The following is a 25,688-nucleotide window of genomic DNA, read 5'->3' as shown; positions in this document are numbered from 1 at the left end:
GGCGGGTACGGGGGCAACACTGAGGGTTGCGATCTGTTGCCGGACACGGAAAAAAAGACAAAAGACAAAAAATAAATAAATAAATAAAAAATAAAAAATAAAAAATAAAATACAATATTTAAATAATTTTCTCAAGTGGAAATGGCCTAACCCTAAAGTCTAGGATATTTACGCCCAAAGTAAGAATCTTGTCACCAATGTCAAGGCCAGAAAATCCAAAGACAGGATTAAGGTCACAAAGGACAACAGACAAGACTTAAACTTAGGACCTAGAACCTCTGGGAACCTCATCCAACGAACTTTCTCACCAAAACCAAATTCTAGTATAATCCAATGGGATATAATCTCATAAATACAAAATTGTACAAAAAAAAAAAATTGTATGTTTATGAAGCCCGGAGGTGAGGACAAAAATAGATTTATCAGAATGGTTAAAGTCAAAACATACCCAGGAAATACCCTACTGAAGATATTCTTCATAATCTATTGAGCTATGAATATTAAAAAGAAGCAAACCAACTTCCAAAGCACACCAGCAAGCTCCGGATACACCACCCCCAGACAGTTCTAATGAACTCCCTCCCCACCTTGGCAGCCAGTTTGTGGTTCCCTGACAAGGTGAAATCTCTGCTTCAAATCTCTAATGGGATCCCTGCCTATAAATTAAGACTGTAAATTATCATTGCCACTCCTACCAAAACTGGTAGCTCTAGTGCAAAAATTCCAAAGGATTATACTAAAACAATTTCCAGGAACAAAGACTGTAAATTGTAGGGCAACAAGAATGAGAAAGTATCAACATACAAGAGAAGAAATACAAAATTCTACAGCACCACACAGTAAAATTATCTTAAAAACAGCAGACTCTCAGTTCTTGCTGGAGAAGCAGTTTAGCACACTTAAGAGTGCAGACTCTTGGATCAGAATGCCTGAGTTTCCATCTTGGCTCTGTATTTGAATAATTTACTGAACCCACCTCAGCTTTCTCATCTGCAAAATGAAAATAATAGTGCCTCTTGATAGGCTTATTGTGAATAATAGTGTCTCTTGATAGGGTTATTGTGATTACTAAGTAAATAACACTTGTAAGTAAATAAATAAGGGTTAACCAGTACAAATCCCAAAATTAAATAAAGCCCCCCCTGTTGCATGTCAATCTGCATTTAAACTTACAAATTTTTACTTTGGTATCATTCTTTTCCATGCCCCTGTGAACCTCAATCATGACAAACATTATTCTTAAAACCAAGCTTATTTCCTACAAGATTCTTTGCTTTAGGACTTTGTCAGGTACAACATATTCCGTCTTTTTTGCTTCACCTAGTGGTGTTCAATGGCCTAAAAGAGTGAGCAGTTTAGCAGTTTATGGCTTAACTGACAAACTTTACTCTCTTTTCATCGATAGTAGTCAGACCCAGAGTCGTAAGACTTTGAATAACAAAGATAGTAAGGACATTACCTGTGTTTTATTAAAGTCTTGGGAGTCTTTTTTGCTTCACCTAGTGGTGTTCAATGGCCTAAAAGAGTGAGCAGTTTAGCAGTTTATGGCTTACCTGACAAACTTTACTCTCTTTTCATCGATAGTAGTCAGACCCAGAGTGGTAAGACTTTGAATAACAAAGATAGTAAGGACATTACCTGTGTTTTATTAAAGTCTTGGGAGGTAGGGGATGTCTTGTGAGTGTATTCACTAAAGTGGTTTAGAGTACAATATATCTAGTAATATAGATAAAGTTAAGATTACAAAGCTTCGATATCTACTTATTCAGAAATCTAGAATGTTCTTGAGCCACCCCATCCCTTCACAAAATAAAGACGAATGCATCCAACCTTTCCCCATTATTTGACTTTTATTTCCTCTCAAATACACAAGGTTCTCAGCCTCTGTTCAGAAAATGAGTCCATCACAAAGTATCATACTCTGAGACAAGGTGTCTGGGTCTTCTAGGTGTTCTAGTTCTTTAAATACCTGTCCGAGGGGACAACTCCCTGACTCCTGACAGGTCTCAGCAAGAGCTGCCTCATCTGCCCCACAGAGGAGAACTTGATCCGACACACCTAGGCATGATACAGAGGCTGGACAACTGTCAGCATGCAGAGAGGAGCGGGGGTAACGGGTGTACAGCCAAAAGGAGACAGAAATCGCAGAGGTTACGTTTTCAGTGAGAACCAGGTTCTACGTTGGAAAGGAATGCACATTTTTACAGGAAGGATATTAAAATAAGGTTGCAATAACAAGCTCAATTCACACATCCTTTCTTTGGAGAGTTCAAAGCACTCACACCTATGTGATCTCACATTCCACAGAAATACAGGGCTCATTTTACAGATAGTAAAATGAAGAAATAATGCCTTGCCCATTTAGTCTATATCAAGTCAAGAATACAGGGATTCTAACTCTCACATCAATGTTCTATTTTCCTATTCTCTGCCACTTAAGTTTTTCACATTATACAAAAATAAATGAAATTACTGATAATATGGAATGAAAACATGGGGGATGGGAAAGGTCTTCTAACTGATAGAAAAGAGGCTGATTACAACAATGCCACTGCAAATTGAGAGGTTTCTTAGCAATACAGAGTCCAAGGCCGCCTCAATCTTCTGATTCAGAAGGTCCTGGGCACAACCTGAGAATCTGAATTTTTAATGAGGTCTCTAGGTGACAGCAATACAGGGACCAGTGTCTATAAACTACATTATTAGGTATATCATGATTCTAAACAACTTCATGAATAAACTCACAAGACATTCCCAATCACCCAAACACAGTCAATTCCTTAAGATTCTGGGTCTGGCTACTATTACTGAAAAGAGAGTAATGCTTGACAATTAAGGAGTAAACTGCTAAACTGCTCAATCTTTCAGGCCATTGAACACCACCAGGTGAAGCAGAAAAGGCAATTTGCTGCAAAGTACTCTTGAGTTCTGAACAACTCCTTTCTCCTTACAATATCAGTCCTAAATAAATGATAGAAAACATATTAAAAAGACAACATTACTTTCAAAAGTTTGGAGCAATATAAGCTTTCCAATAACCTATACTTAATATCTACAGCAGTGCTTTTCAAATTCTAATATGGACAGGAATCACCTGGGAATCTTCCTAAAATTCAGATTCTGATTCCAGAAGTCTGGAATATTCTGCATTTCTTACATGCTCCCAGATGATGCTGACACAGTTGGCCCCTAGACCATACCTTGAGTAGGCATGGTCAGAAATAACTTCAAGACAGGTATGAGTTAGCTTGATATGACCTCTCAGTATATATACTCAGCACTTCTAGAACAATCTCAAATCATCTTTTAATGATGGACATTGTTTTCCCTCTTAAAGAACATACAATATCACCCACCAATTAATGTTGAGAGGAAATATTAAAAGGTTTATAAATTAAGACAACAAACATGAAATTGTCAAAAATAATCCCAAACCAAACCAAAGTATTTTTTCTATTATAAAAAGATACAGTATTTTTGCTCTTGTTCATGGTTACTATTTGATGTGTGCTGTTTGATAGTCAATGCAATGTTCCCAGCTTGTTCAGGAATTAATTCCTAAAAGATTTGGGCATATCCTAAAGCATCTATCATTCTCTCAAAAATAACTGGAAAGACCTTAAACATATCTCTAAAGAATAACAACAGATTATTGTAAGCCCTGGTATAAGAAACATTACTCAAGAAAAAAAGTTTAGTCACTGTGAAACTACTTTAGTTTGGACTCTCCTCTAACCTACTAAATGCATTTTATTTTGTCAGCATTAATATGAAAACCTCAGAGAGGTTCAGGTAGTTTTTCCACCAGGTCTCAAGACTTGCCTTAATCACCCCTCATTCATAAAGACTTCTCAAATGACTCAATCCAAGAATAAAGCTAGTGTCCTCTGAATTGCTCTAAAACTTTGTCTTCCTCTCAGGACTTTTTACACACTGGCTTTACTAAACTGTTATGTATATCTTCCTTTACAGATATGCTGTAATTGCCTTAAGATCAAGGCCAAAGCTCACACATCTCTGTGTCCTCCCCGCTTCAGAACATCTAGATAGTCTGTAAATACCTGCTAAATGACCAAAGGATGAACTATAGCTCCAGAAGTGTTCAGGGTGCTGGATTTAATACGTAGAGTCATAAAACAGCAGAGAAATATTAAAAGCACACATATTTTGCAGATGGTATATTTTGAGTGGTCCTCTGAATAAACTCTTCATTATTTAAACACTCTTAGAACTTCTGGATACATTAAACCAAACTAATTTAAAAGATACTACAGGGCCGGCCCGGTGGCGCACTGCTACAGTGCGCCGCTTGGGAGCGCGGTGGCGCTCCCGCCAAGGGTTTGGATCCCACATACAGACCGGTTCCCGCTCACTGGCTGGGCAAGGTGCGGGTGCGACACTGAGGGTTGCGATCCCGTTGCTGGTCCTGGTCCGTATGGGCGCGACACTGAGGGTTGCNAAAAAAAAAAAAAGATACTACAAATAATATGCTTTGCATTAATTTAAATTCTATACCCTGATGCCAACTGGATAGCAAACTCTTTTCTCAGGCTACCTGAGGAAAAAATATGCCATTCTGTAGTTCTTCTCAGTCTAGGACTGCCAGATAAAACACAGGACACCCAGTTAAATTAGAATTTCAGACAATAAACAAATAATGTTTATAGTAAGTATGTCCCATGCACTATTTAAGACATACTTATATAAAATCTCAGTATGTCCCATATGATATTGGACAATGAGGAGATGAATCAAAGAAACTGATGAAAGAGCTAAATCATGCCTTGTTTCCAGGAAAAACGACATCAAGCTGCATAAAAAGACCAAATTGTTCTTAATTCTAGTGATTTAGAAATTCTGTGAGAAGAGATGTCTATTCCTTATCCTATTTTATAGAATTTTTATGTACTAAAAAACCCACTTATTTCAGATCCCCCCATATTTCATTGCAAAGTGGCTTTTTATCCTAATAGTAGTATCTTATTCATGAATAGAAATTATTATAAATTATTTCCATAATTTGTAAAGGACAGAGGAATGCTTCTAGAAAAAAAAATCACCTAAAAGAACGCTACTCATTTTACTGTACTCTGATAATATTCCTACAAGGGTACTTCAAAAGTTCATGGAAAAAATGGAATTGAAAATAATATGAATCTTTCCATGAACTTTTTGACATACGATCGCAGTTCCATAATAAACAGTTCTGAGTGATGCTTTGTTTTTCTCAGTTAAAAATGTGAAATTCCAGAAATTTATGCCATCACGTGAAAAGTTCTTTACTGAATAACTATATACCACTTGGAATAGTTTTTCTTCTTCAATCACTAAATGTAGCATCAAAGTAAATGAAGAATCCATAAATACTAATTAGCTAATGAAAGGAATTTTTTGATCTTTATAGAATCAAACAACTACAGATAAATTATCACAGAATAAGGGTAAATAAAGGTGATTTAAATATTTAAATATAGTTCAGTAGATCTGACATCTAATAAAGTCCATCATGTTTGTAACCCATAATTTGTGGCTATAAAAGTCTACCACGTGCCACTTGACATAGTTGCTACTGTCGAATGATGAGATGAAAACAGGAGGAGAGCATTTGAGGGAAATGGAAAAAAATGGAATTACAGGTGGATAATCAGATCGATCTTTTAGAAGTTGGAAATATAATATTCGGTCTTAGTTAAGTGGGGAGAAGCAAACTACAGAAAATAATCTAAGAAAAAATTTTAATTCTGAACGAGTAAAAGTCCATTTAGTCCACTCATCTTGCATTAATAAACTGAAATAATCTGATTAGTATTTACTCATTTGGACCAACTGGCTTCTGGGGGAAGACAGGAGGGAAGCTTTCATCTTTAAGTGGTAGAAGAAAATACAACTCATGTCATATCTGAAAAATTCCAACTTATCCAAAAGGAAAACATTCCCTACCAAATGTTCAAAACAGAAAGATAAGCGTTTCCATAAAATGGACAGTAAACGAGGAATGCAAAGTAATTTATACAAACTAGTATGAAATAAAAATCACAGCTAAAATTCACCGAGTTCCAAGGCTTGATAACTGTTCTTGCACAAAGTTTTAGGAACTATTAAATCTGAAATTTCTAATAAATAATGAGGAATGCAAAGTAATTTATACAAACTAGTATGAAATAAAAATCACAGCTAAAATTCACCGAGTTCCAAGACTTGATAACTGTTCTTGCACAAAGTTTTAGGAACTATTAAATCTGAAATTTCTAATAAATAATGTATACAAATAAGGTAATGCCATTTTTGGGTTATTTTCTTGATGGACTATAGTATGCTGTGTAACTTTTTGCCTCAAAATGGGAGTTTTCAAATTGGACTATTAGGTCTATTTTTCAAGGTATTACAGGCAACTGATTTATTAGGTATTGTTTAAAAAACACAACACATGACATACACAAATCTAAATATACCCATCATGGCCCTTACCCTTTTAAAAAGTCTTTACTAATGCACCTTGTACTTGGCATTTTCAGATGTGTTGATATTTAAATGTTTACCATAAAAATCTAATCTAATTCTATAGTATTAGCAGAGCACACACTCCATGTTCTTTCACAGAGCTCTTTTAAGGTAGAGACTGAGCAGTAGCTACACTAACTCGAATACCTGCTGTACCCAATGTTAATTTTTTCAGCCTGAGTTTATACATATTTTATGTCTAAAAGGTACAATGTTTAAAAATGTTATAATGCATTCATAAATCTCCTAATGAGCAGGTCCTTATCGTCACATACACTACCAAAAAAAAGTGTGTTTTTCCAGATTCCAGTCAAGAACGAACATTTTAATATTTGTAGGTAGACAATAATTTTATTACTGATTTTTAAGTAGTTTAATAAGGGAGATTGAGCATTTATTCATGTATTTACTGAACATGTACATTGATCAAATTGATGCCTCATTTTTTATTTAAAAAAATTTTCATGTAATAGTAATGACACAGATATATATATATGTATATACATATATATACACACATACACACATATATTTATATCTAGGTACACAAATTAAAAACTAGAACCTAATGAGAGAATCATAGAATATCATTTTATATAGATAGCTAAAGATCTTTATATACAGATAGATCTATAAATGGATAGACATAGATAGAGATTATATATTAAAAATAATATTTATGGTACAGTTGAATATATTTATTTGAATATGTAAGCACACATGTATATGATTCTATATATGTATATAGTTTTGTTTTACTCCTTTTGGGACTTACATAAAATGCCATCCAGCTGCAAACAATCTTCTTCATATGTTTTTATTTAGCCAAAATTATGCTCAAGATACATCCATGTTGTAGTCATCTGTCATTTATTCAAATTCATTACTGTATAATATTCTGCTGCATGAAAATTCTATAAATTATTTAATTTCTCTGTTACAATAGACAGTTTGTTTTTTTGTGGTTTTGTTTTTGATTTATTTTTCTTTTGACTGTTTTGTTCTTTCAAAAAATACAATTATGAACATTTTTACACAAGTTTCCCAGTACACCTACGCAAAAGGTTTTCTTCTGAGGAGTAAAATTATGTAGTCATTGAGAATAAACATCTGATATTGCCAGAATTTTCCAAATTCACTTTCCAAAGTCATGCACTGACTGTTTCTGTCCCTTATAATCCCTTTTTTTAATCCCAAAATCTATGTTTTCTGAGACCAATAAAATGATCTCATTTTTGGTTTGGTTACTATTTGCTTTGTATAACTTCATCTATCTTTATCTTTTTGTTATTCAGATTTAACTAAATTGCACTGAGTCAAAGGATATGTTTTATGTCATGTTCTTTCTGGAATCTGATTTCTTTTTGGCTTAATATGAGTCAATTTTCATAACTAGTCTATATCTGATTGATAAGCATGTACATGTAATTGCTGGATGAAGGATTTACATATTTTTATTAAATTAAATTTGTTAGTTCATTGTTCATATCTTTTAAGTTTTGAAATTTTTTTTCTGCTTAACCTTTAATGAGTAAGAGATGCTTCTTAAAAATTTCCACTGTGTTTGTGGTCTGTCATATTTTCCCTACAGTTTCTCTATCGATTTTTGCTTTATCTATTTATATTTATTTATATTTTATGTATTTAGAACTGTTGTATCTCCCTAATGAATTAAAGCTCTTATCATTATGTAATGATTCTTTCTCTCCTTCATATGTTCTTTGTCTTAAAGTCTAAGTTGCATGAGATTAATCAAGGTACCTCATTTTTTTTTTCATTTATATTCGCTGGTATAACTCATTTTTATTATTGTGTTTTGAAGTTTCCAGAGACTTATGTTTGGAGTGTGTATCCTGTAAACAGCATTCAGATGAATTTTATTTTTAAATGTATTCTGACAATATCTTTTGCGTGGAAAGTTTAATCCACATATGTTTATTAAGATTTTTGATATCTGAAGTTTTTTTAAACCATGTTACTTTTAAAATTCTGTTTGTCCAACTTTTCCCATTTATCCTCTGTTGCCATTTTTCAAAAACTGTATTGAACTTTATGGGTGTTCTTTATTTTGTTATTCTGTTTTTCTCCTCTATGGCTTTGGCAGTTACATACTCATTTCCTATTCTTCCACTGGTTATCTTTAAATTTTTCCAAGTATGCATAGCAAAGCCCTAACTCACTAACTCCAAACAATTGAAACACCTTGGAACACCTTAATTCTGGTCACTTTCCCTTCAAAAATGGAGTAGCATTGCCCAATACCTTAGTGTGTCCCTTTTTAAACTGCATAAATGAAGCAGGCTATGTTTTCTTAGACCAAGATGCTTCTGTGATCTTTACTTATCTCAAAATGTCTCTGCTTTTACTTTTAATCTTAGAAAGTAGTTTTGACAGGTAGACAATACCAGGTTCCATTTTTTTTCTTTCAAAACTTTTAATAACATTCTTCCTTCTTCTGGTTTCCATTGTTCCTAATAAAAAGTCTGTCAACTGAATTATCTTTTCTGAAAAGTTGATTTATTGTTTTTCCTCTAAATCTCTCTGCTTTGGCATTTTAAATTCTGCTCTTAAGGATCTCTCTGCTTTGGCATTTTAAATTTGCTACAAGGTGTCTATGATTAGATTTATTTGGATTTATCCTGCTTAGTGTATACTGTGCTTCCTTGTATTTGGGTATTTATGTCTTACATCAATTCTAGAAAATCTTTTTTCAATTTTCTCCTCAAATACTGATTGTCTGTTCTCCATTCTCTATATTCTTTTCTTCTGGGACTCTGATTAGATATATGTTAGAACAGCTCATTGTATTTCCACATCTTACTATCTGCCATTGGTATTTCCATCTCCTATCCTCTTTCANGAATACTCCTGTATCTGAAGTTTCTGGGTATATAAATCTATCATTTGTGTTTCCTGATTTCACATATGGTATCTTATTTCCATTTGTACACATGATGAATTTTTATAATAGTGAGCTCATATAAGATTTATCTTAATCCATGGATATCTTGGAGGTGAAGATTGGAGTACTTTTTTCTGTAGACAAATTTGTGTTTACTTCTGACAGAAGCCAGAGGGAGGCACCTATGTGGAAAAACTTTACCCATCTTCAAGGTCCCAGCTTAAAGTGAAAATCACATATTCGGCAGCCTCTTTCCATGAGTGACTCCAGGCTTAGTTTCCTGATCAAATTCACCATCAGTATTGGCATTTTCCCTCAATGAAACCTCATAATCTGTGCATACTGTTTGCTTCACCCTATTCTGGGTTTATTTCACTCTTGGTGAAGAGGAGAACAAAAGCTTCAGAAATTTCCCTTAATTTGTCTGGTAACACATTACAAAGTAGGTTCTATCCAGTACAGTTGTTTTGTAAGGAGATAGTCCTTCTCCTTATGCCAGAAACATAAGTTATAACACTAAAACTTTGATAAGGAGAATGCAGTCAATAGAGAATGGGTACATAGATGAATTAAATAATAGATAACAAAAGAAATTAGAAAAACAAATTCATGAGTGGAACATAATAACTCAGTCATGATGTGGGTTAGGAGTATTATAGGTAAATATTAAACCTCAAGAGAATCCCAGCTGCTGAACAGATAATGTTTGCTGTTCAACCCAGATTAAACCTAGTTTTTAAAAGGAAAATGCACATGCAATGGAATCTATATTGAGACTTTTTCCACTCAAAGCTCTAGATCAACTAACTCTCTTGCTTCTCAGTTTTAGTTATTTTATAGCTAAAGGATTTCACATATTGCACAGTTAGCAGCTTATGCTTATTTTTACTACACTATAAGTCTTACATATAATTCTCTGAAAAGCCTAAATAGTCTACAACCATAACACAGGATTATGGTGGAAGTTTCCCAACATGAAACAGGAATAAACATAACTTTAACTAGAAAGATACTACTGTGATAAGGTAAATACGTCCTCTTATTCTATCCTCAAAATGTGAGATTTGGGGAAGATGCTTTGACAGCAGATCTAGATTTAAACATCCGTGTGACTATTTTCTTTCACATTCCTGGGGCCTTCATTGTTGTTCAACTTTTAGTAGAGATGCTTTATATTTCCTACCAAGCTGTAACTCCTGAAATTGTAAGGCTCCAAATTTCAAATATTTCTACAAGAGCTCATAAACAGATGAGAGATAAACTACTCAGCACCTTAAAGAATCTTGGATCAGCCAAACCACACCAGGATTTAAAAATAAGTTAAGTGCAAGAATATTTTAGTGCCCTAGAGACAAGTGCTGTTTAAGTTTTCAGCTAATAAAAGGCTGAGAGGTTGACTTTAATTCAAAATAAACAGACAACTGTCACTTGGTGTGGACCTCTAGATCCTTAGAAGGGTTCCAAGGCCATATAATAGTAAAAGATGAAAATGTAACTCACCTTGGAGGACTCAACTTATTCATAACTGCTGTGCAGTTAAAAACACACAGGGATTCATTTATATAAAGATATTCACTTAAAACCTATAATGCATCCTAGCATTATATTAAATTGTTCAGATACAGTGGTGAACAAGAAAAGAATAAGTCTCTTCTCTCTGGAGCTTACTTTCATTACTGAATATTAACTAAATCCTGACATTATTCCGTAATATTTTTATTCATACTTTTATTTCTTGGCAGATTATTTTGTTTACCTGAAGCATGCAGAAACACCGTTATCCCATATAGGTTTCCAGCAATAGCCTCAGCTTCCTCAAGAAAAGCCACTTGTACAAGTGACCTAGTAGGTAAATGTATCAGATGTGTGTGTGTGTGTGTGTGTGTGTGTGTGTGTGTGTGTGTGTAAGAATGTGTATTTTGGCTTATTTCCTCATGATAAAAGTAAATCATGAGGATTTCTTGAAAATAGCTGCCCCTTCAAAAAAAGAATGGATTATCTAATTTTTACATCACTTAACAAATGACGTACACAATATGCAAATACTCACACATACTCACATATCCATACTAGTGAAGTTTAGAAAGAAGCTGATGTCTGCTAGCCCCAGAAATCAATTAACATGCAGCTAACATCAGAGGAGCCAAAAAACACTCATTGCAAGTGTGAACACATATTTGATTGCAGGACTGTGTCTTTCCTAGGGCTGACCTTATAAATTAAACAGTGTAAATCTCAAGTAAGTGTTTTCTGAACATTTTGATTCACTGTGAACATTAAGATGCCCTTCAAATTAACATCTAACATTATAAGCCTATTGTTGGACATGAACTGCTTCATTACTGCTGACTAAAAAAACATACACATACTGACACTAACACAGAACTTAGAAAAGGAATGGAAGGAACTCTTTAAAATCTTGGGATGAAAAAACCGAAATAACTAGATTTGTAAGCTAGAATATTGAATCTACATATGGAAAAGCACTTAAAAATAGTAAATAAAGCTTTTCCCTTTGATGCCTAGAGGCATAACAACAATGCACTCAGTAAGCCACTAACACAGAACTTAGAAAAGGAATGGAAGGAACTCTTTAAAATCTTGGGATGAAAAAACTGAAATAACTAGATTTGTAAGCTAGAATATTGAATTTACATATGGAAAAGCACTTAAAAATAGTAAATAAAGCTTTTCCCTTTGATGCCTAGAGGCATAACAACAATGCGCTCAGTAAGTCCTAAGTAATATCTGAACACTCTGTACCACTAGGGCTTTGCTGAATTAATTCCTAATTATAACCAAGTCTCAGTCTAAATGCTCCTTCTTCAGGAAGGCAGGTCCTAATCTACCATATTAGAATGTATTGTCACTATATTCAAACACAATGCTCGGTACTTGATCTTTTATGTCATCCATCACTCTCATAATGATTTGTTAAGTGCCTTGTCTTCCCCACTAAACTGTAAGCTCCATGAGGGCACTGATTATGTTTGTCTTGTTTTCTCCTGTATATTCAATGCCTGGCACAATGTGTATTTTTGGAATTAATTCATTTAGGAATGAATATATAAATAAAACAAAGATACGCATTCCAAATTCATCTCTAGAAAGTATTAAAGATTAGCTACCAAAAAAGAATGTTTATAAAGAGAACAGAGTGGAAGTAGAAGGAAAATACTAACATACCCTGCCCCTAGTTATGAGTCTGAACTTAACCTTTACCTGCTTGGAGGAGCAGGTGTACATCCAAAGTCACACATATTATAGAATTCTCACCTTCAAGATTATTGTTTGTATGACAAAAAACGATGTTGCCCAATTTTTCAAAGCTAGAAGAATGTCCAATCTCATTTTAAAAGAAAATAAGCAACATGTTCTCAAGTTGATTGTTTCCCAGTTGGAAAAGAGAACAGAATATATTATAATAGCACCTTTAATTTGGGAACTGCTGTCAAAAATTATCGGATATAAAGTCACACTTAGCAAGGACAAATAAATTGATTATGGTAAAGTAGTAAACTCATAAGCATTATCAGCATCACAGCAAATTTAAAAATATATGCAGTAAATGGTATAAGACAGGTATGAAACATGAGTACATGGTCTAAAACAAGTGACCAAATTAAAATCTGTGTTTATCACATCTGTAAATATGAGTATACTATCTGCAATGCTATGAATGATCTTTTATGTGATCCTGCCCTGCAACTTCCTAAAGTCATAAGAATCATTCCCAACAATTCCTGGATCAGCCCTCTGGACTCTTTCTCTCTTTTTCTTGGGATCCCCCACCCTGTATGGCTTACCTGTAGTGTCGGGAAATCTCTTCTTCCACCTGGGTAATAAAATCACATTTGGTACATGAGTGTTCTTTGCTCTCCTTGACAGCCTGCTGTCCATCCGATCCTTGCAGATGGTTTGCTTCCTGCTTGACATCAGACACGTGGGACTCATGCACAGTCTCATAGTGAAAGAGGAGCACATCTACATCAGGGGTGGTGAAGGAACACTGGTGGCACTGATGTTTGACTCTCGAGCTTCCGGCCACCCCAGGAGACAAATGCAAAAGCAAGAGTGCACAGTGGGAACAATTACTTTTTCTACAAGCAAACGGATAAGTAATTTCTCCAAGGTGCTTTTCTGGGCTGCAAAGGCCTCTGGGACAGAATGGACAGTGTTTAATGGTACACTTGTGAATGTTATGCAGCTGCTGATAGTGACGAAGAAGTGGCCCCACTACAATTACATCAGGGCCATGGCTTTTGGAATATCTAAAGTCACAGAACTGACAGTTATAGCTTGTTACCATATTATCCTCTGCTCCCTTGCTGGAGAAGTCCTTCTTTTTAGCCCCACTCAAGCCCTTCTCTGCCTTGGTCACTGGCTCTCCATCTGCACTTTTGGCTAGCTCATTCTGATTAATGACAGAGCCCCTGGAAAGCTTATCATTCAATTCCGGATTAAGGCCGCCTGACTGCACTGCTCCATGCTGCTTGCCATAATGCTCTAGCAGTTTAAGTGAGCTCGATGACTCACAGCTGAAACTACAAAATTTACACCAGTAGTAACTGGTGGCCTCTGTACCATTTTGTCTCGAAGAATCGAGGGGCTTGATGGGTACTGAGTAGCCAACAGGAGTGTCATCTCCCGCCTTGACTGTTATCTTGTCCTGCCACTTCCCCAAGTCCCCAGAGTCACTGGGTCGAAGTGCAGGGATGGATTTGTTAGAGTTTTTCTCTGAAGGTTTTGCACCCTCAGAGGAGGGGAGAGAAGCTTTAATTTTGTTTGGGTGAGTCTGAAGAAAATGTTGTTCTAGTTCAGTTGATGAGTTGCCCATATAAGTGAAATTGCAGAATTTACAGCGGAAATACTTGGTGTTTCCTTGGCAATCTGGTGTTTTCCGTCCAATGCCAATGAATGTTCCACCTGAAGTGACCTGGAGTGTAGAAGAGACAAATGTTACTTTAACGTGTCATTAATTCAATACTTGGCAGTATTCCACATCAAAAAATACAATAGTACTCCTGCTTATTATGAAATCACTTGAATAATCAGAGCCAAATAAATTCACTCCTCATTTCTCAACAGCTACTCTTTGAGAGGCTCATTATGCTAAACACTTTAGACCAAAGTAAAAGATGAAAGTAAGTAATAAAAGCACTATAAGTAATTCAAAAAAGTTAATAGTGTAGATTTTTTAAAAAAAAAACTAAGAAAACAATTTTCAATTGAGTAGTTTTTGCTACCGTCTCCTTCAAATCATATCCTTGCAGAAGCAAGCATCGAGATCACATGGGATTTCTTTTCGCAAAGCTAAGGGTTACTGTCAAAACCAGAGGCAGTTGCTCAGAGATTACTCAATGCAGACGTTCTCCAAGGAAATCTACTGTTCAGTTCCTACAGCAATGATGCTGCAGGCAAGAGGAGGTCTATCTTCTGGGTACAACAATGGTGCTAAAATGAACATAAAAAATGGCTTATAATTGAAGCCCAGGCATGCACAATGAAACTAAAAATAAAATGAATGAAGTGGGCAGGAAATCTTAGTGAAGGAGGACCAATGTAAAGAGTTTCAAATGTTTCCTAGTCAAGGACAAAAGAAAACCGTCAAGGGCTTTATTTGATTAAGGTTCTGTATCACAGCAAACGTTCCTCCCGTGAGAGGGTCACAAGGATATTCATATGCCAAAATAAAATAATTCCACCATAAAAATCACTACAGCTCTGCTTTCTTTCCCAAATTATGAGGTTACATAGTATCTGGGCTATGAAGGCCTTTAAAGGGCACGTTATATAAAACCCTTTCTCCCTTCTCAATGTGCACCTCTATACAAGGCCACTCAATTAACTACAGAAAGAACTGCCATATGATCCAGCAACCCCCCTGCTGGGTATGTCATCATGTCAATGGGACACCTGCACTCCCATGTTCACCACAGCCCTGTTTACAACAGCCAAGAGTCGGAACCAACCTAAATGTCCATCGACGGACAACTGAATAAGGACATACACAATGGAATACTACTCTGCCATTAAAAAGAATGAAATTCGGCCATTCACAGCAACTTGGATGAACTTAGAGAAACTTATGTTAAGTGAAATAAGCCAGGCACAGAAAGAGAAATACTGCATGTCCTCACTCATAAGTGGGAGCTAGAAAAAAAAAAAGAAATAAACAAGTAAATAACAAGAAAATAGATACAACAATCACAATAATGTGGTGAACTTTCAAAAGGAAAGAATGGAACTGAGGTAACCAGAGGTGAAAAGGGGGAGGAGGAGGGAGAGGGAGGCTTGGCGATAAATTGGTAAAGGACCACAAAAAATGATTACATTGTATAATGATAAATATAGTAATTACCTGATTCGAGGATCACATATTGCACACAGGTATTGATATTTAACACTGTACCCCACAGATATGTACAATCAATTAGGTTTCAATTAAAAATAAATGTTTTGAAAATATATTTTAGTAAATAAAAGAAAATTTTTAAAAAATTAGGCTCCACCACTAAGTAGCCAAAATTCATAGTTTAAAAAAGAGTTTTTGGCTGAAATGCTCCAAACAGGGAGAAATTTTCCCTTCCAACTAACAGTGAATTTTTGAATTTTTCCAGCCACCAGATGTAATATATTAAGCAAGTGGCATAATCATGCTCTGCCTTCTTCAACAGCTGCTCAAAAATGACATGTGTGATCGCTGCTCATATCCAAATCACTCCATGAGAAAAGTCTCAGGCATCTCGAAATCATTTAAAGGCTCTATTTAAAATGTAAATAATATTCCTGTAGTGCACTAAGTGATGTGTTTGCACCTCTATTGTACCAAACAAGAAATGAAGTCTTCATTCTGCTGTTTAAAGAGAGGTGTAACCTTGATTAAGTTACTTAACCTTTCTGGCCAACAGTTTCATCAATTGAGGCAACCACTAAATTTATGTCCAGTATTACAGTTCTAGGAAATATGCATTAAAACACAGACTACTCAACATTTACTGAACAGTAAGATAATTTATGAAGGTCTCCCACAGCCTTTAATAAAAGGATAATGTTTCACTTTAGACATTATCTAAATCCGCCATACCAAGCACACAGATTTTAATCTGTCAATAACAGAACATCACCAAACCAGAAAGCTAAGAGCAGGGCACCCTTCCAGGCAGCCACCTGACAATCACTCTATGTTGTGAGAGAGATGTCAAAGCCAGACACTTGAAAATACAGTCTAGAACATTCTACCCTGGCATTTAAGTGACTAAAGCAATTAAAATTTGCACTAAAACGTAATACATAATATTGCAAAATAGCTACATATATTTCTCAATTCACCAGATATGAGGAGAAACCTTATCTTCAAAAAGGAAAAGATTTAAATGGGATGCCATCAATCAGGCACTTTATCTGGCACTTAAATTTGAATCAAAAGAGGCAAATTCAGAAGTATCCCATTCTTCTTTAATGCAGGCAAAGAAAGAAAGCATACATAATCTAGAGATGAAAATTTTCTTCTTTCAGCTAACACATCGCTTCAGAGTTGCTGAGCTTCCCTAATATAAAATGCTTTGAACTTCTGCTTGTAGAACCGAGATTCCCGATAACTACCACACACATCATCACTATTTCTGATTTTGCAATCTTCAAGTCTCATGTGCCATGACCACAAGGAAAGGGCTGAACAAAGAGCACACATATTCTTAAGAAATCTCTAAACATATGATTTTGAAGCAAATTAAAATTTTTACTAAGTAAATTATTACTAAGCATCATAACATCCCTTCCAGATGGTTGTTATTTGACAACAACCCTAAGAGTCAGAAAATCCAGGCTAAGAATGACTATGATCAGGTGAAAAGACCACTAAAAAAGGGCAATTTAGTGAAAAATTATCAGTAAAGCGTTTTGGTTAAGCATTAAATAAGCTATGGAAAGTGTGTTAGGTTTTTTTAAGTTGGTGGTGTCTGCATCTAAAAGCTGGGTTTTTTTGTTTGTTTGTTTTTGGTTTTTACCCAGGGAAGATCTGTCAATGCCAATATTTAGAATGCTTTAATGGCTATATATTTTAGTTATGGGGAAGTTTTAGTTTGATACTACTCACCGCTTTTTCAAAAACCACCAGGCAAGCAAACAAAAACTCATCGGTCTCATTTAATGGCAACAACAACTATACTGACACTTATACAGGTTACCTATTTGCCTTCCTGGTTAATATCAGTAAATCAAATTAATATTATATATTATTAGAAGCTAATATAATATTAGAATCACATATTATAAAAGCCAGTTTTGGAAAACATAATTACTTAATGTTCTATTCCTTTTCTCTTTCAAAAAGAAAACCTAAAAGCTACACTTTTAGCAATTTTTATACTTTCTACAGTAATGCACACTTAAATCAGACTGAAATACAACTGGTGTACATCATTTAAACACCATTCTGAAATCAAACATAATTTATTATTTTAGAAGAAAGTACCCATGCCTACTGACTATATATATTCATTTTATTTTCATGATCCACGCATTATTTTAAAACTATTCTTTTCTAGGTTAAAAACAAATACATAGCAAGAACAGTTATGCAAAATAAGGGTTCACAGCAACAGTTTATTGAAACTTATTGCCAGGAAAGAGTGCCTATACATTCATAGAATTATTGCAAACTTTCCAAATAGTTGAATTGAATAAGGATTAAAAAAATTTTTGTTCCCTGGTTAGCACTATACTAAAAAGAGATCACAAGCAGAATAAGAAGTATAGCTTTCAATCTTTCTTCTTTGCTAAACAGAACATTAATTATAGCCCATTCACCCAGCAGTTCTTTTGGCATAGATACCCATGTTTTAAAATTATATTAAACTGTAAGTTCTGCTTAGACCAAAATTTACATGTATTCATTCATCCAATTAATAGTTACTGAGTGTTGAGTTTGTGTCAGGTTCTCTGACAGATACTAGGAACAGCAGTGAACAAGCTAGATCACACCTCTGCTTTCCAGATACTTGCAATTTAAGATCAAAAATTACAGATAAAACCTTTTATTCATCTGTATTTACCTTTGCTTGCATTTGTTTGCTCTCAAGAGGACGTTCTCTAACTTAAATTCTGTGAAAAGAAACATTTTTTAACTTCCTGGCACCTCAGTTTCCTCACCTTTATGGATATAAGTAATATTGCACATCTTGCCATTTATAGGATTATTGTGAGAATCAAATGAAAACTCTAGAGCTGTGCTGTCCAATAGAACTTCCCGAGATGACAGAAATGAGCTATAGTCTTCCCTATCCAACATGGTAGCCACTAGCCACAGGTGAATATTGAGCACTTGAAGCAGGGCTAGTGCAATGAAGAACTGATTTTTTAATTAAAGTATTTTCTTAATTTTTTATTAATTTAATTTTAATTAAAAAATGTAAATAGCCACATGTGGCTAGGGAATACCACATTAGTGCACTCTAGAGTAACATCCACACGGATGAGATTATGATTTAATGAAACAAATGATCCAAGTAAATTTCTCCTGCCAATGGGATGAACAGACCAAATAGACAGAAAGTGGCAAAGTCATTTAGTGACAAACTCACAGACTTGTCACTAACAGTCTTCTTAGCTGTTACTTCAGTTCTATGAGAGGTCTTCAAAAAGGTCATGGAAAAATTCCTATTATCTTTTAATTCTATTTATCCACAAACTTTTTGAAGTATTCTCATACTATCACTAAACTAATGCTTCTGTTTATATTCTTTCTTAGAGCACAGGAATAGAATCTTATTAATATTTGGAAGTAAGCAGGAGTTCAATGCAGTTTTGTTAAATGGATAAATGAACTCCCTAAGGGAGAGGTGAGCACAGACAGAAATTCCCGAGGCCCCTCACTTACCTGGGATAGCATGTCATAGCACCACTATCACTGACTTGACCTGACATATACGGGCTTCTTCAAAAAAATGCAAAATGCATTTCACCCAAAAGCAAATAACTATGGAGCCATTCTATATCATTAAAATTATATAGAATCACCCAACACAACACAACACAACTAGTAAGGCATGAAAAACAACAGACTTCAAATTGGTTTGCACTGACTGAGGACTACAATGGCTTTTTATTCTATTTTAACCCTAGTTTTAAAAACTATTCCTTCCATGTAGTGGCTGTCATTTATAATTTATTTACATATGCCTTTTCACAAAAACGTTTCTCTTTAAAAGTGACAAACATAAAAACATTGTCTTTTTTCAAGGTCTTTAACCTCAATTTATTTCTTTCCTCCTCATACTATGAGGCAAAAACTAATAATACTATCTAAAAGAATATGTCAAAGGAAAATATTTTTAAAGCCTCAGAACTCTTAAAATGACACTCTAGCACATGTACTTACTTTCAAGGTAGCAAAAAAAAAAAAAAGAGATGTTTGAACTAAACACAAACCTTTCCTTAGATGTGGTTCATTTTCAAGTACTATAATTGATAGCAACAGAGACAATTATGAGGGTACTAATTTAAGACGACTTGAGGTTACGGGCTGATAGTCAAAAAAGTAAAATCTTAAAAATAGAAAGCTAAGTTGCTTAAAAAAAATCACTGTTCAAATACTGAAGTTTCAAGTAACTTGAAATCTGTAAGGGCTGATCTTGGCTTAAAATAACTACAGTATATTCAGAATTAATCTGTTAATATACATAGAGAATGTTTCTGCATGTATAGTGCTTCAAAGAAAGATTCCAGAATATAGAGTGTACTTCAATGATGTACTTTTGGTGGAGACTAAATGCTTAAAAATTTCAAACACAAAACTAATTATACGGCAATCATCTGACTCTCATGCCCTGCATAGCTTATTCCTGCAGTCTGTGCCTATTGGTCTCACTGTAATAACTCCAGAAAACACCCTTCTCATTTGGATTTATAAAAGCCAATCAATGGAGCGGGGTGAGGGGAGGCGAAACTTAAATTGGTATAAGGGGTACATTTTAAAAAAAAACTACTGCATATTCTTCATTATGCACATTATTATAATTGGCTTTTTGGATTACAGCAATAAAGTTTACCCTAAACTGGTATTCCTGTTTTACTCAGTATAATTCTGAACTAATTTCCCTACGGTTATCTGGTATCTGGGATGACAGAATAATAATAAATCTTAATGTCTGTCTCAATAACTTGGAAAACAACCTTTTATGGGAAAAAATACAAAAGAGAAAATGCAGCACAAATGGATTCTGTAACTGAGTGCATTCTCCATAGCACTCCTCTCCTGCACCCAACACACCGTGGCCATGGTCGCCAGCTCATAATGGAGAAAAATAAGAATTCCATGTATCCAGTGGGAACACATAAAGTCTAATCTCTGAAAATGTGGGGCTTTCTTCCCCCAGGGAAGGGGGAAGTGTACACCTACTAAGTGCCACGCACAAAGAAGTGACATAATCCAAAACCCCCACATCTGTGGTTTAGCACAAAAAGCTCACAAGTAAACAGATGACAACACCAGTGGAATAATACATGCTTCTGCTGAGAGATGTCACAGGTTCCATGACAACACAGCGGAAGAGCACCTAACCCAGACTGACAGGTCAGCAAAGGCTTCTGGAGGTAGCAACCATGCTGGGACAGATGAGATGACACTTGAAGATGAGCCTCAAAGGCAGTGGTCATGGAAAGGCATTTCAGGTGGAGGAAACAAAATGAGTGAAAGCATAAAGGAGAATGCAACAATGCAAGCTGCTCTCAGAAATATTGAGGGGATCGAGCTATTATCCAGTCTTTAAGTGGAATCTGCTACATAATGGCACCTGCTGTGTAATGAGTAATATAAATGCACTCACCTTACTCTTACTATTCTAATAGTCAGAAATATTGAGGGGATCGAGCTATTATCCAGTCTTTAAGTGGAATCTGCTACATAATGGTACCTGCTGTGTAATGAGTAATATAAATGCACTCACCTTACTCTTACTATTCTAATAGGAATACTGAGAGAGAGTTTGCAAAGAAATGTCTTATGCAAGAGCCTGCATTTAATTATACAAGTGTAATTAGATGATATATTTTAATAGACGTAGACCTATACTTCCTACAAAATGTAGAAAGTTTAATTTATACGTAGAATTTTTAAATATTAAAGAAAAAAGAAAAGGAGGAAAGGAAACAGGAAGGAGAAGGATGGAGAAAAAGAAGGAAGGAGAAAAGAAAGGATAGAGGAGGAAGGGAGAAGAAAAAAGAACAGAAAGGAAAGGAGTAGAAGAGGAGGAGGGAGGAAGGGAGAGGTGAGAAGAGAAGGGAATCGAAAGAAGGAAAAAAGAGAAGAAACCAATAAGAATTAACTAAATAAACTTTAAAGGTCACGACAGGAAAAGAATAAAGAAGGGAAGAATGGAACAAACTTCTCCACCGTTCGGGTGGAGATAATATCAGAAAGATACCCAGGGTAACTCCAAGATTTCCAGCCTGACTTGAAAATAAAAGCACAGAAGAAAGGAGGCCAAAAGAAAGAATCGTTTGGGGGAAATTTCCTTTTATGTATGTTGACTTTGAGGTGCCAGGAGAATATCCAGGTAGAGCTGCCCATCAGCTGGAAAAACAGGTCTTAGAACAAACCATCATTTATAAGATTCCCAAATATGTTCCTGGACACATGAAAGAATTGACGCGTTCTTTAATCTTACATCAACAGGCCATCTAAATATGAAAGGAGAAATGATAGACAAGTAGACTATTTGAATTTTCAAGCTCCTCACTGTACCCCACACTTTCAGAATCTAGTGAAATCACACAGCTCCAAGCATGGTTGGGGTATGAAGCACACTCAGATTAGATGCTGGAAAGGCATTCTGACTTGTTCTCTGCCTCCACAGCCATCCCCGCACTTAATGCAGGCAGAGGATAAAACCTTAATTACGCAGCCTTGCAGAACATAATGGGAGCTGGGTGCAACTCCTTAACATTTGATCTTCATAGAAAAACCAACCTAGATTGTGCCTAGTAACTAGAAGAGTGGAAGACAACCCTCAGATCATCTATTAAATCATAAATTCCTTAAAAAAGTCCTCTAAATGAGGGAAATAGCAAATAAACACGTGGATGAAATGCTCCTTAATGTAGGGATAAAACATGGCATCCTTGATTGATTAAATTAGAATTTGCCCTTTACTCCTTCTACCAGAACTAGTTTCTGTAGATTCTATACCAGTGAAAATGAATCACAGTAATTCAAAAATTAAGACATTAGCAAACTTAATTTTCTTTTCAATGCTTTCAACTATAAACTTAATAATTTCAAATAAGATAGACTACATGGATTAGATAACAGGGATAATCTCAAAGACATCACAAAGGTCCCCAAATTCAGTGTGATTCAGAGTACGCATCAAACAGCCCAGATTTACCAGTCTTCTATTTCCTCCTTTACAAGCAATTGGCCTGCCTTCCATTGCTTTTCTCTTTGCAGTAAACTCAGACTCCTATTTGGGAAGGCCAAATATCATAGTGGTTGTGAGGACAGGCTTCTGTAGCCCATCTACCCTGGTTTACATCCCATTCTCTCTATTTATGTAACTCTGTGATCTTGGCCAGATTACTTTATTCCTCTATGCCTGCTTCCTCATTTTTTAAAATGGACATAAGGGTAGTGTCTACTTCAAGGGTTCTTTTATGAAAATGAGTTGATTAACACACATAAAGAACTTAAATCCACATATGCACATAAGATTAATAAATGTTGGCCATCATTAGACCTGAATACAAAATTGGAAAAAAATAGTAGAAGATATGTGCAATTTTTGATTATGTAAACTAAAAGATGAAACAAGTGTGTATCAAATTAAAAGTAATACAGAAAAATAACATTTACATTTGACTCTCAATTAAAATTAAACAAGGATTTGTCTGATACTCTAAAAATGCATAATACTTTCTTCAAATATGGAATCATATGATAAAGAATTCAAGAGGTCTATGGTCTAATGATTCTTGGAACTAGACTCCAAGAGAGAAATCAGAAAATGAAAGGGAACTACTCTCTCCAAACTTTCCTGGGGCTGGCACACTATTTGTATATCTGTGTTTCCAACAGCTGCACGTACGCTGTAATTACAATGACCCAAGAAATAAAAAGTGCTGAATAATCTGCTGACTTGCTACGGCTAGCAGAGCAGGCCATTTGAGAGATAAAACTTTTATTAAGAGTTGAATAATTCTAAATTTGATTGGGTGCACTGATAACCGTGATTTCTTCTTCTAAACATTCTGCCTGTAGAGAAATACTGATATTCAAGAAAATGATACATGTTCTTTAAATGATAACAAATAAACCAAAAATCAAAGAGGGACTGACATTTATCATACCGACTCTCTTGTAACAAAGCCAAGTGGAGATTTAACTGTCATGCAGGTAAAGGGATTAGTTAAGATGGTCAAACTACTCTACCCGAGTGGCAACGTTATCCAACTCGGTCATCTCCACTGATAAAAATAACCTGGTAAATGCCAGAACTATGCTTTGCTTTATGGCCTTGGGGTGAGCATACGCTTTATTTTGCACACTTTATTATTTGTTAAAGAGACACAGTCCTGAAAATAAGTATGCGTTCATATGCCAAGCATTCTGAACTCTATAGACAGTCTGAATTGATTAAAGTCTCATTCACCAGTTTTTCTAAAGTGTAATTGTCCTCAACTCAGAAAAACAAAGAAACAGAACCTGCTAAGATCTACAACTTCCCTCCTACTCCAGATCAAAGAAAACTCCAAGGCAAAAAATAAATGTTTGGAAGTAAAATTCAAGACAAGTCAAAATAAACCACAACGAGATTAATGTTCCCTGAACTTTTTTTTTCAGACCAAACTGTAATCCCCCGTTGAAATGAATGCACTGGTATATGTTAAGGATCTATAAAGCTCATACACTTAAATATGTTGAAAATACAAATCCAGAGGATGACTTTCTTTCTCTAAAATCTGTTCTTCCTGCTTCTAACATGACATATTGTGCAACTCTGATAAAAATATTTATAAAACAGAAATGTAGCACTCTTAGCTCAAACACAAGATAGTCCTTGGTAAGTTAATAATGAGATTCTTCTATTAACTTAGAACTACATTAAGGGCTAAAATGAATTTAATAGATGGAATCCTGTAGCTACCTTCTTGGAGTCCTGAATAATCAAAAAAAAAAAGGTTTACTTATATGAAAAGACAACATATACATCATGAACATTTTAAACCTGGACTAGCGTGAACACTTTCCCGTGGGAAGCCCAACTTGACAGCACTCCTACTTTTATAACCTGATCTGAGGTCTAAAAGCTCCCCCATAAAAATGATGCAAACGCCCTAATGCACAGCACATTAAGCCCTAATGAAACAGCAAAGTCCGCGTTGTTAATGCAGGCCTCCACTCAGCGATGGCTTAAATATAAGCATAATAAAGCAGATTAAAAAGAAAGAAGCTGTAATTACTTTTTTAAGAACTCAATTTCTTGTCTTATTATTGGTCTATATGTGAGCCTCAAAGGTTGAATACAGATAGTAAAAATTACATGAAGGGCTTACCAATCATGCCACATCCATTACTTTTAAAAATTAAAGCATAACAATTGATAAAGTATGCAGAGAAAATGAAAAATTGGGAAACTAACATCCTAATCAAATCAATTAGCTCTGACCTAGCCATATCTCTTCTTGTTATTCTTGGTAAAGAATCAAAATCTTTACTGATTTCAGGGCTGGGCATGCTACCTCAAGGTGTATGGGGAGAATTTCAGGAATTCAACAGACTTAGAAAATACAGTCCTGGTTTTATGATGGCTATTTAAAATGACCTCCATTATCCTGCTGGGGTTCTATCTATTATGCAGCAAAAAGAAACCTTGTCGTCTGACACTATTTTTACAAATCTGTAACTCTTTGACTCAGTTATTTGTGATATAACTTATACAGAAGAGGATATCAGTACAAGTATGTCTAAATCTCAATTATTCCTTCAAATATTTGTAGAATAATCTGCCCTTGGAACTGGAAATCTTAGAATTTGTTTAAATTACTTCTTTTTCTTAACTGTGTATCTCATATTTGCACTCGAGTTGGTTCAAATTATTTAAAACCATCCATGTCAAACCAAAATACAGATCAAAGCCACAGAATTTTTTAAGTCCTTTACTTCTGGCTTCTGTTCCTTTTTTTTTTTTTGGCCTAAAATGTCATAAATCTATTATTAACCACCAACTGTTCTGAATGTTTAAAAAAACAGTTTAATTGAAAAAGATTAATGAATTGTTCATCTATT

The 25,688-nt window shown here is 35.0% G+C and overlaps 1 protein-coding gene across 1 annotated transcript in view; it reads right to left on the bottom strand.

Moving 5' to 3' along the window:
- Nucleotides 1-25,688, bottom strand: part of LOC103602565 (zinc finger transcription factor Trps1) — a 38,901-nt gene that overhangs the window by 4,515 nt on the left and 8,698 nt on the right. Inside the window, exon 3 of the mRNA XM_008586982.1 lies at nucleotides 13,210-14,339. Within this exon, the coding sequence (XP_008585204.1) occupies nucleotides 13,210-14,339 (1,130 nt within the window). The remainder of the gene's footprint in view (nucleotides 1-13,209; nucleotides 14,340-25,688) is intronic.

The sequence above is a fragment of the Galeopterus variegatus genome, unplaced genomic scaffold (genome assembly GCF_000696425.1).
Source record: "Galeopterus variegatus unplaced genomic scaffold, G_variegatus-3.0.2 Scaffold4197, whole genome shotgun sequence".
Classification (NCBI taxonomy): Eukaryota; Metazoa; Chordata; class Mammalia; order Dermoptera; family Cynocephalidae; genus Galeopterus; species Galeopterus variegatus.
The sequence above is the reverse complement of the archived record's forward strand: the minus strand, read 5'-3'. Positions and strand labels throughout refer to the sequence as shown.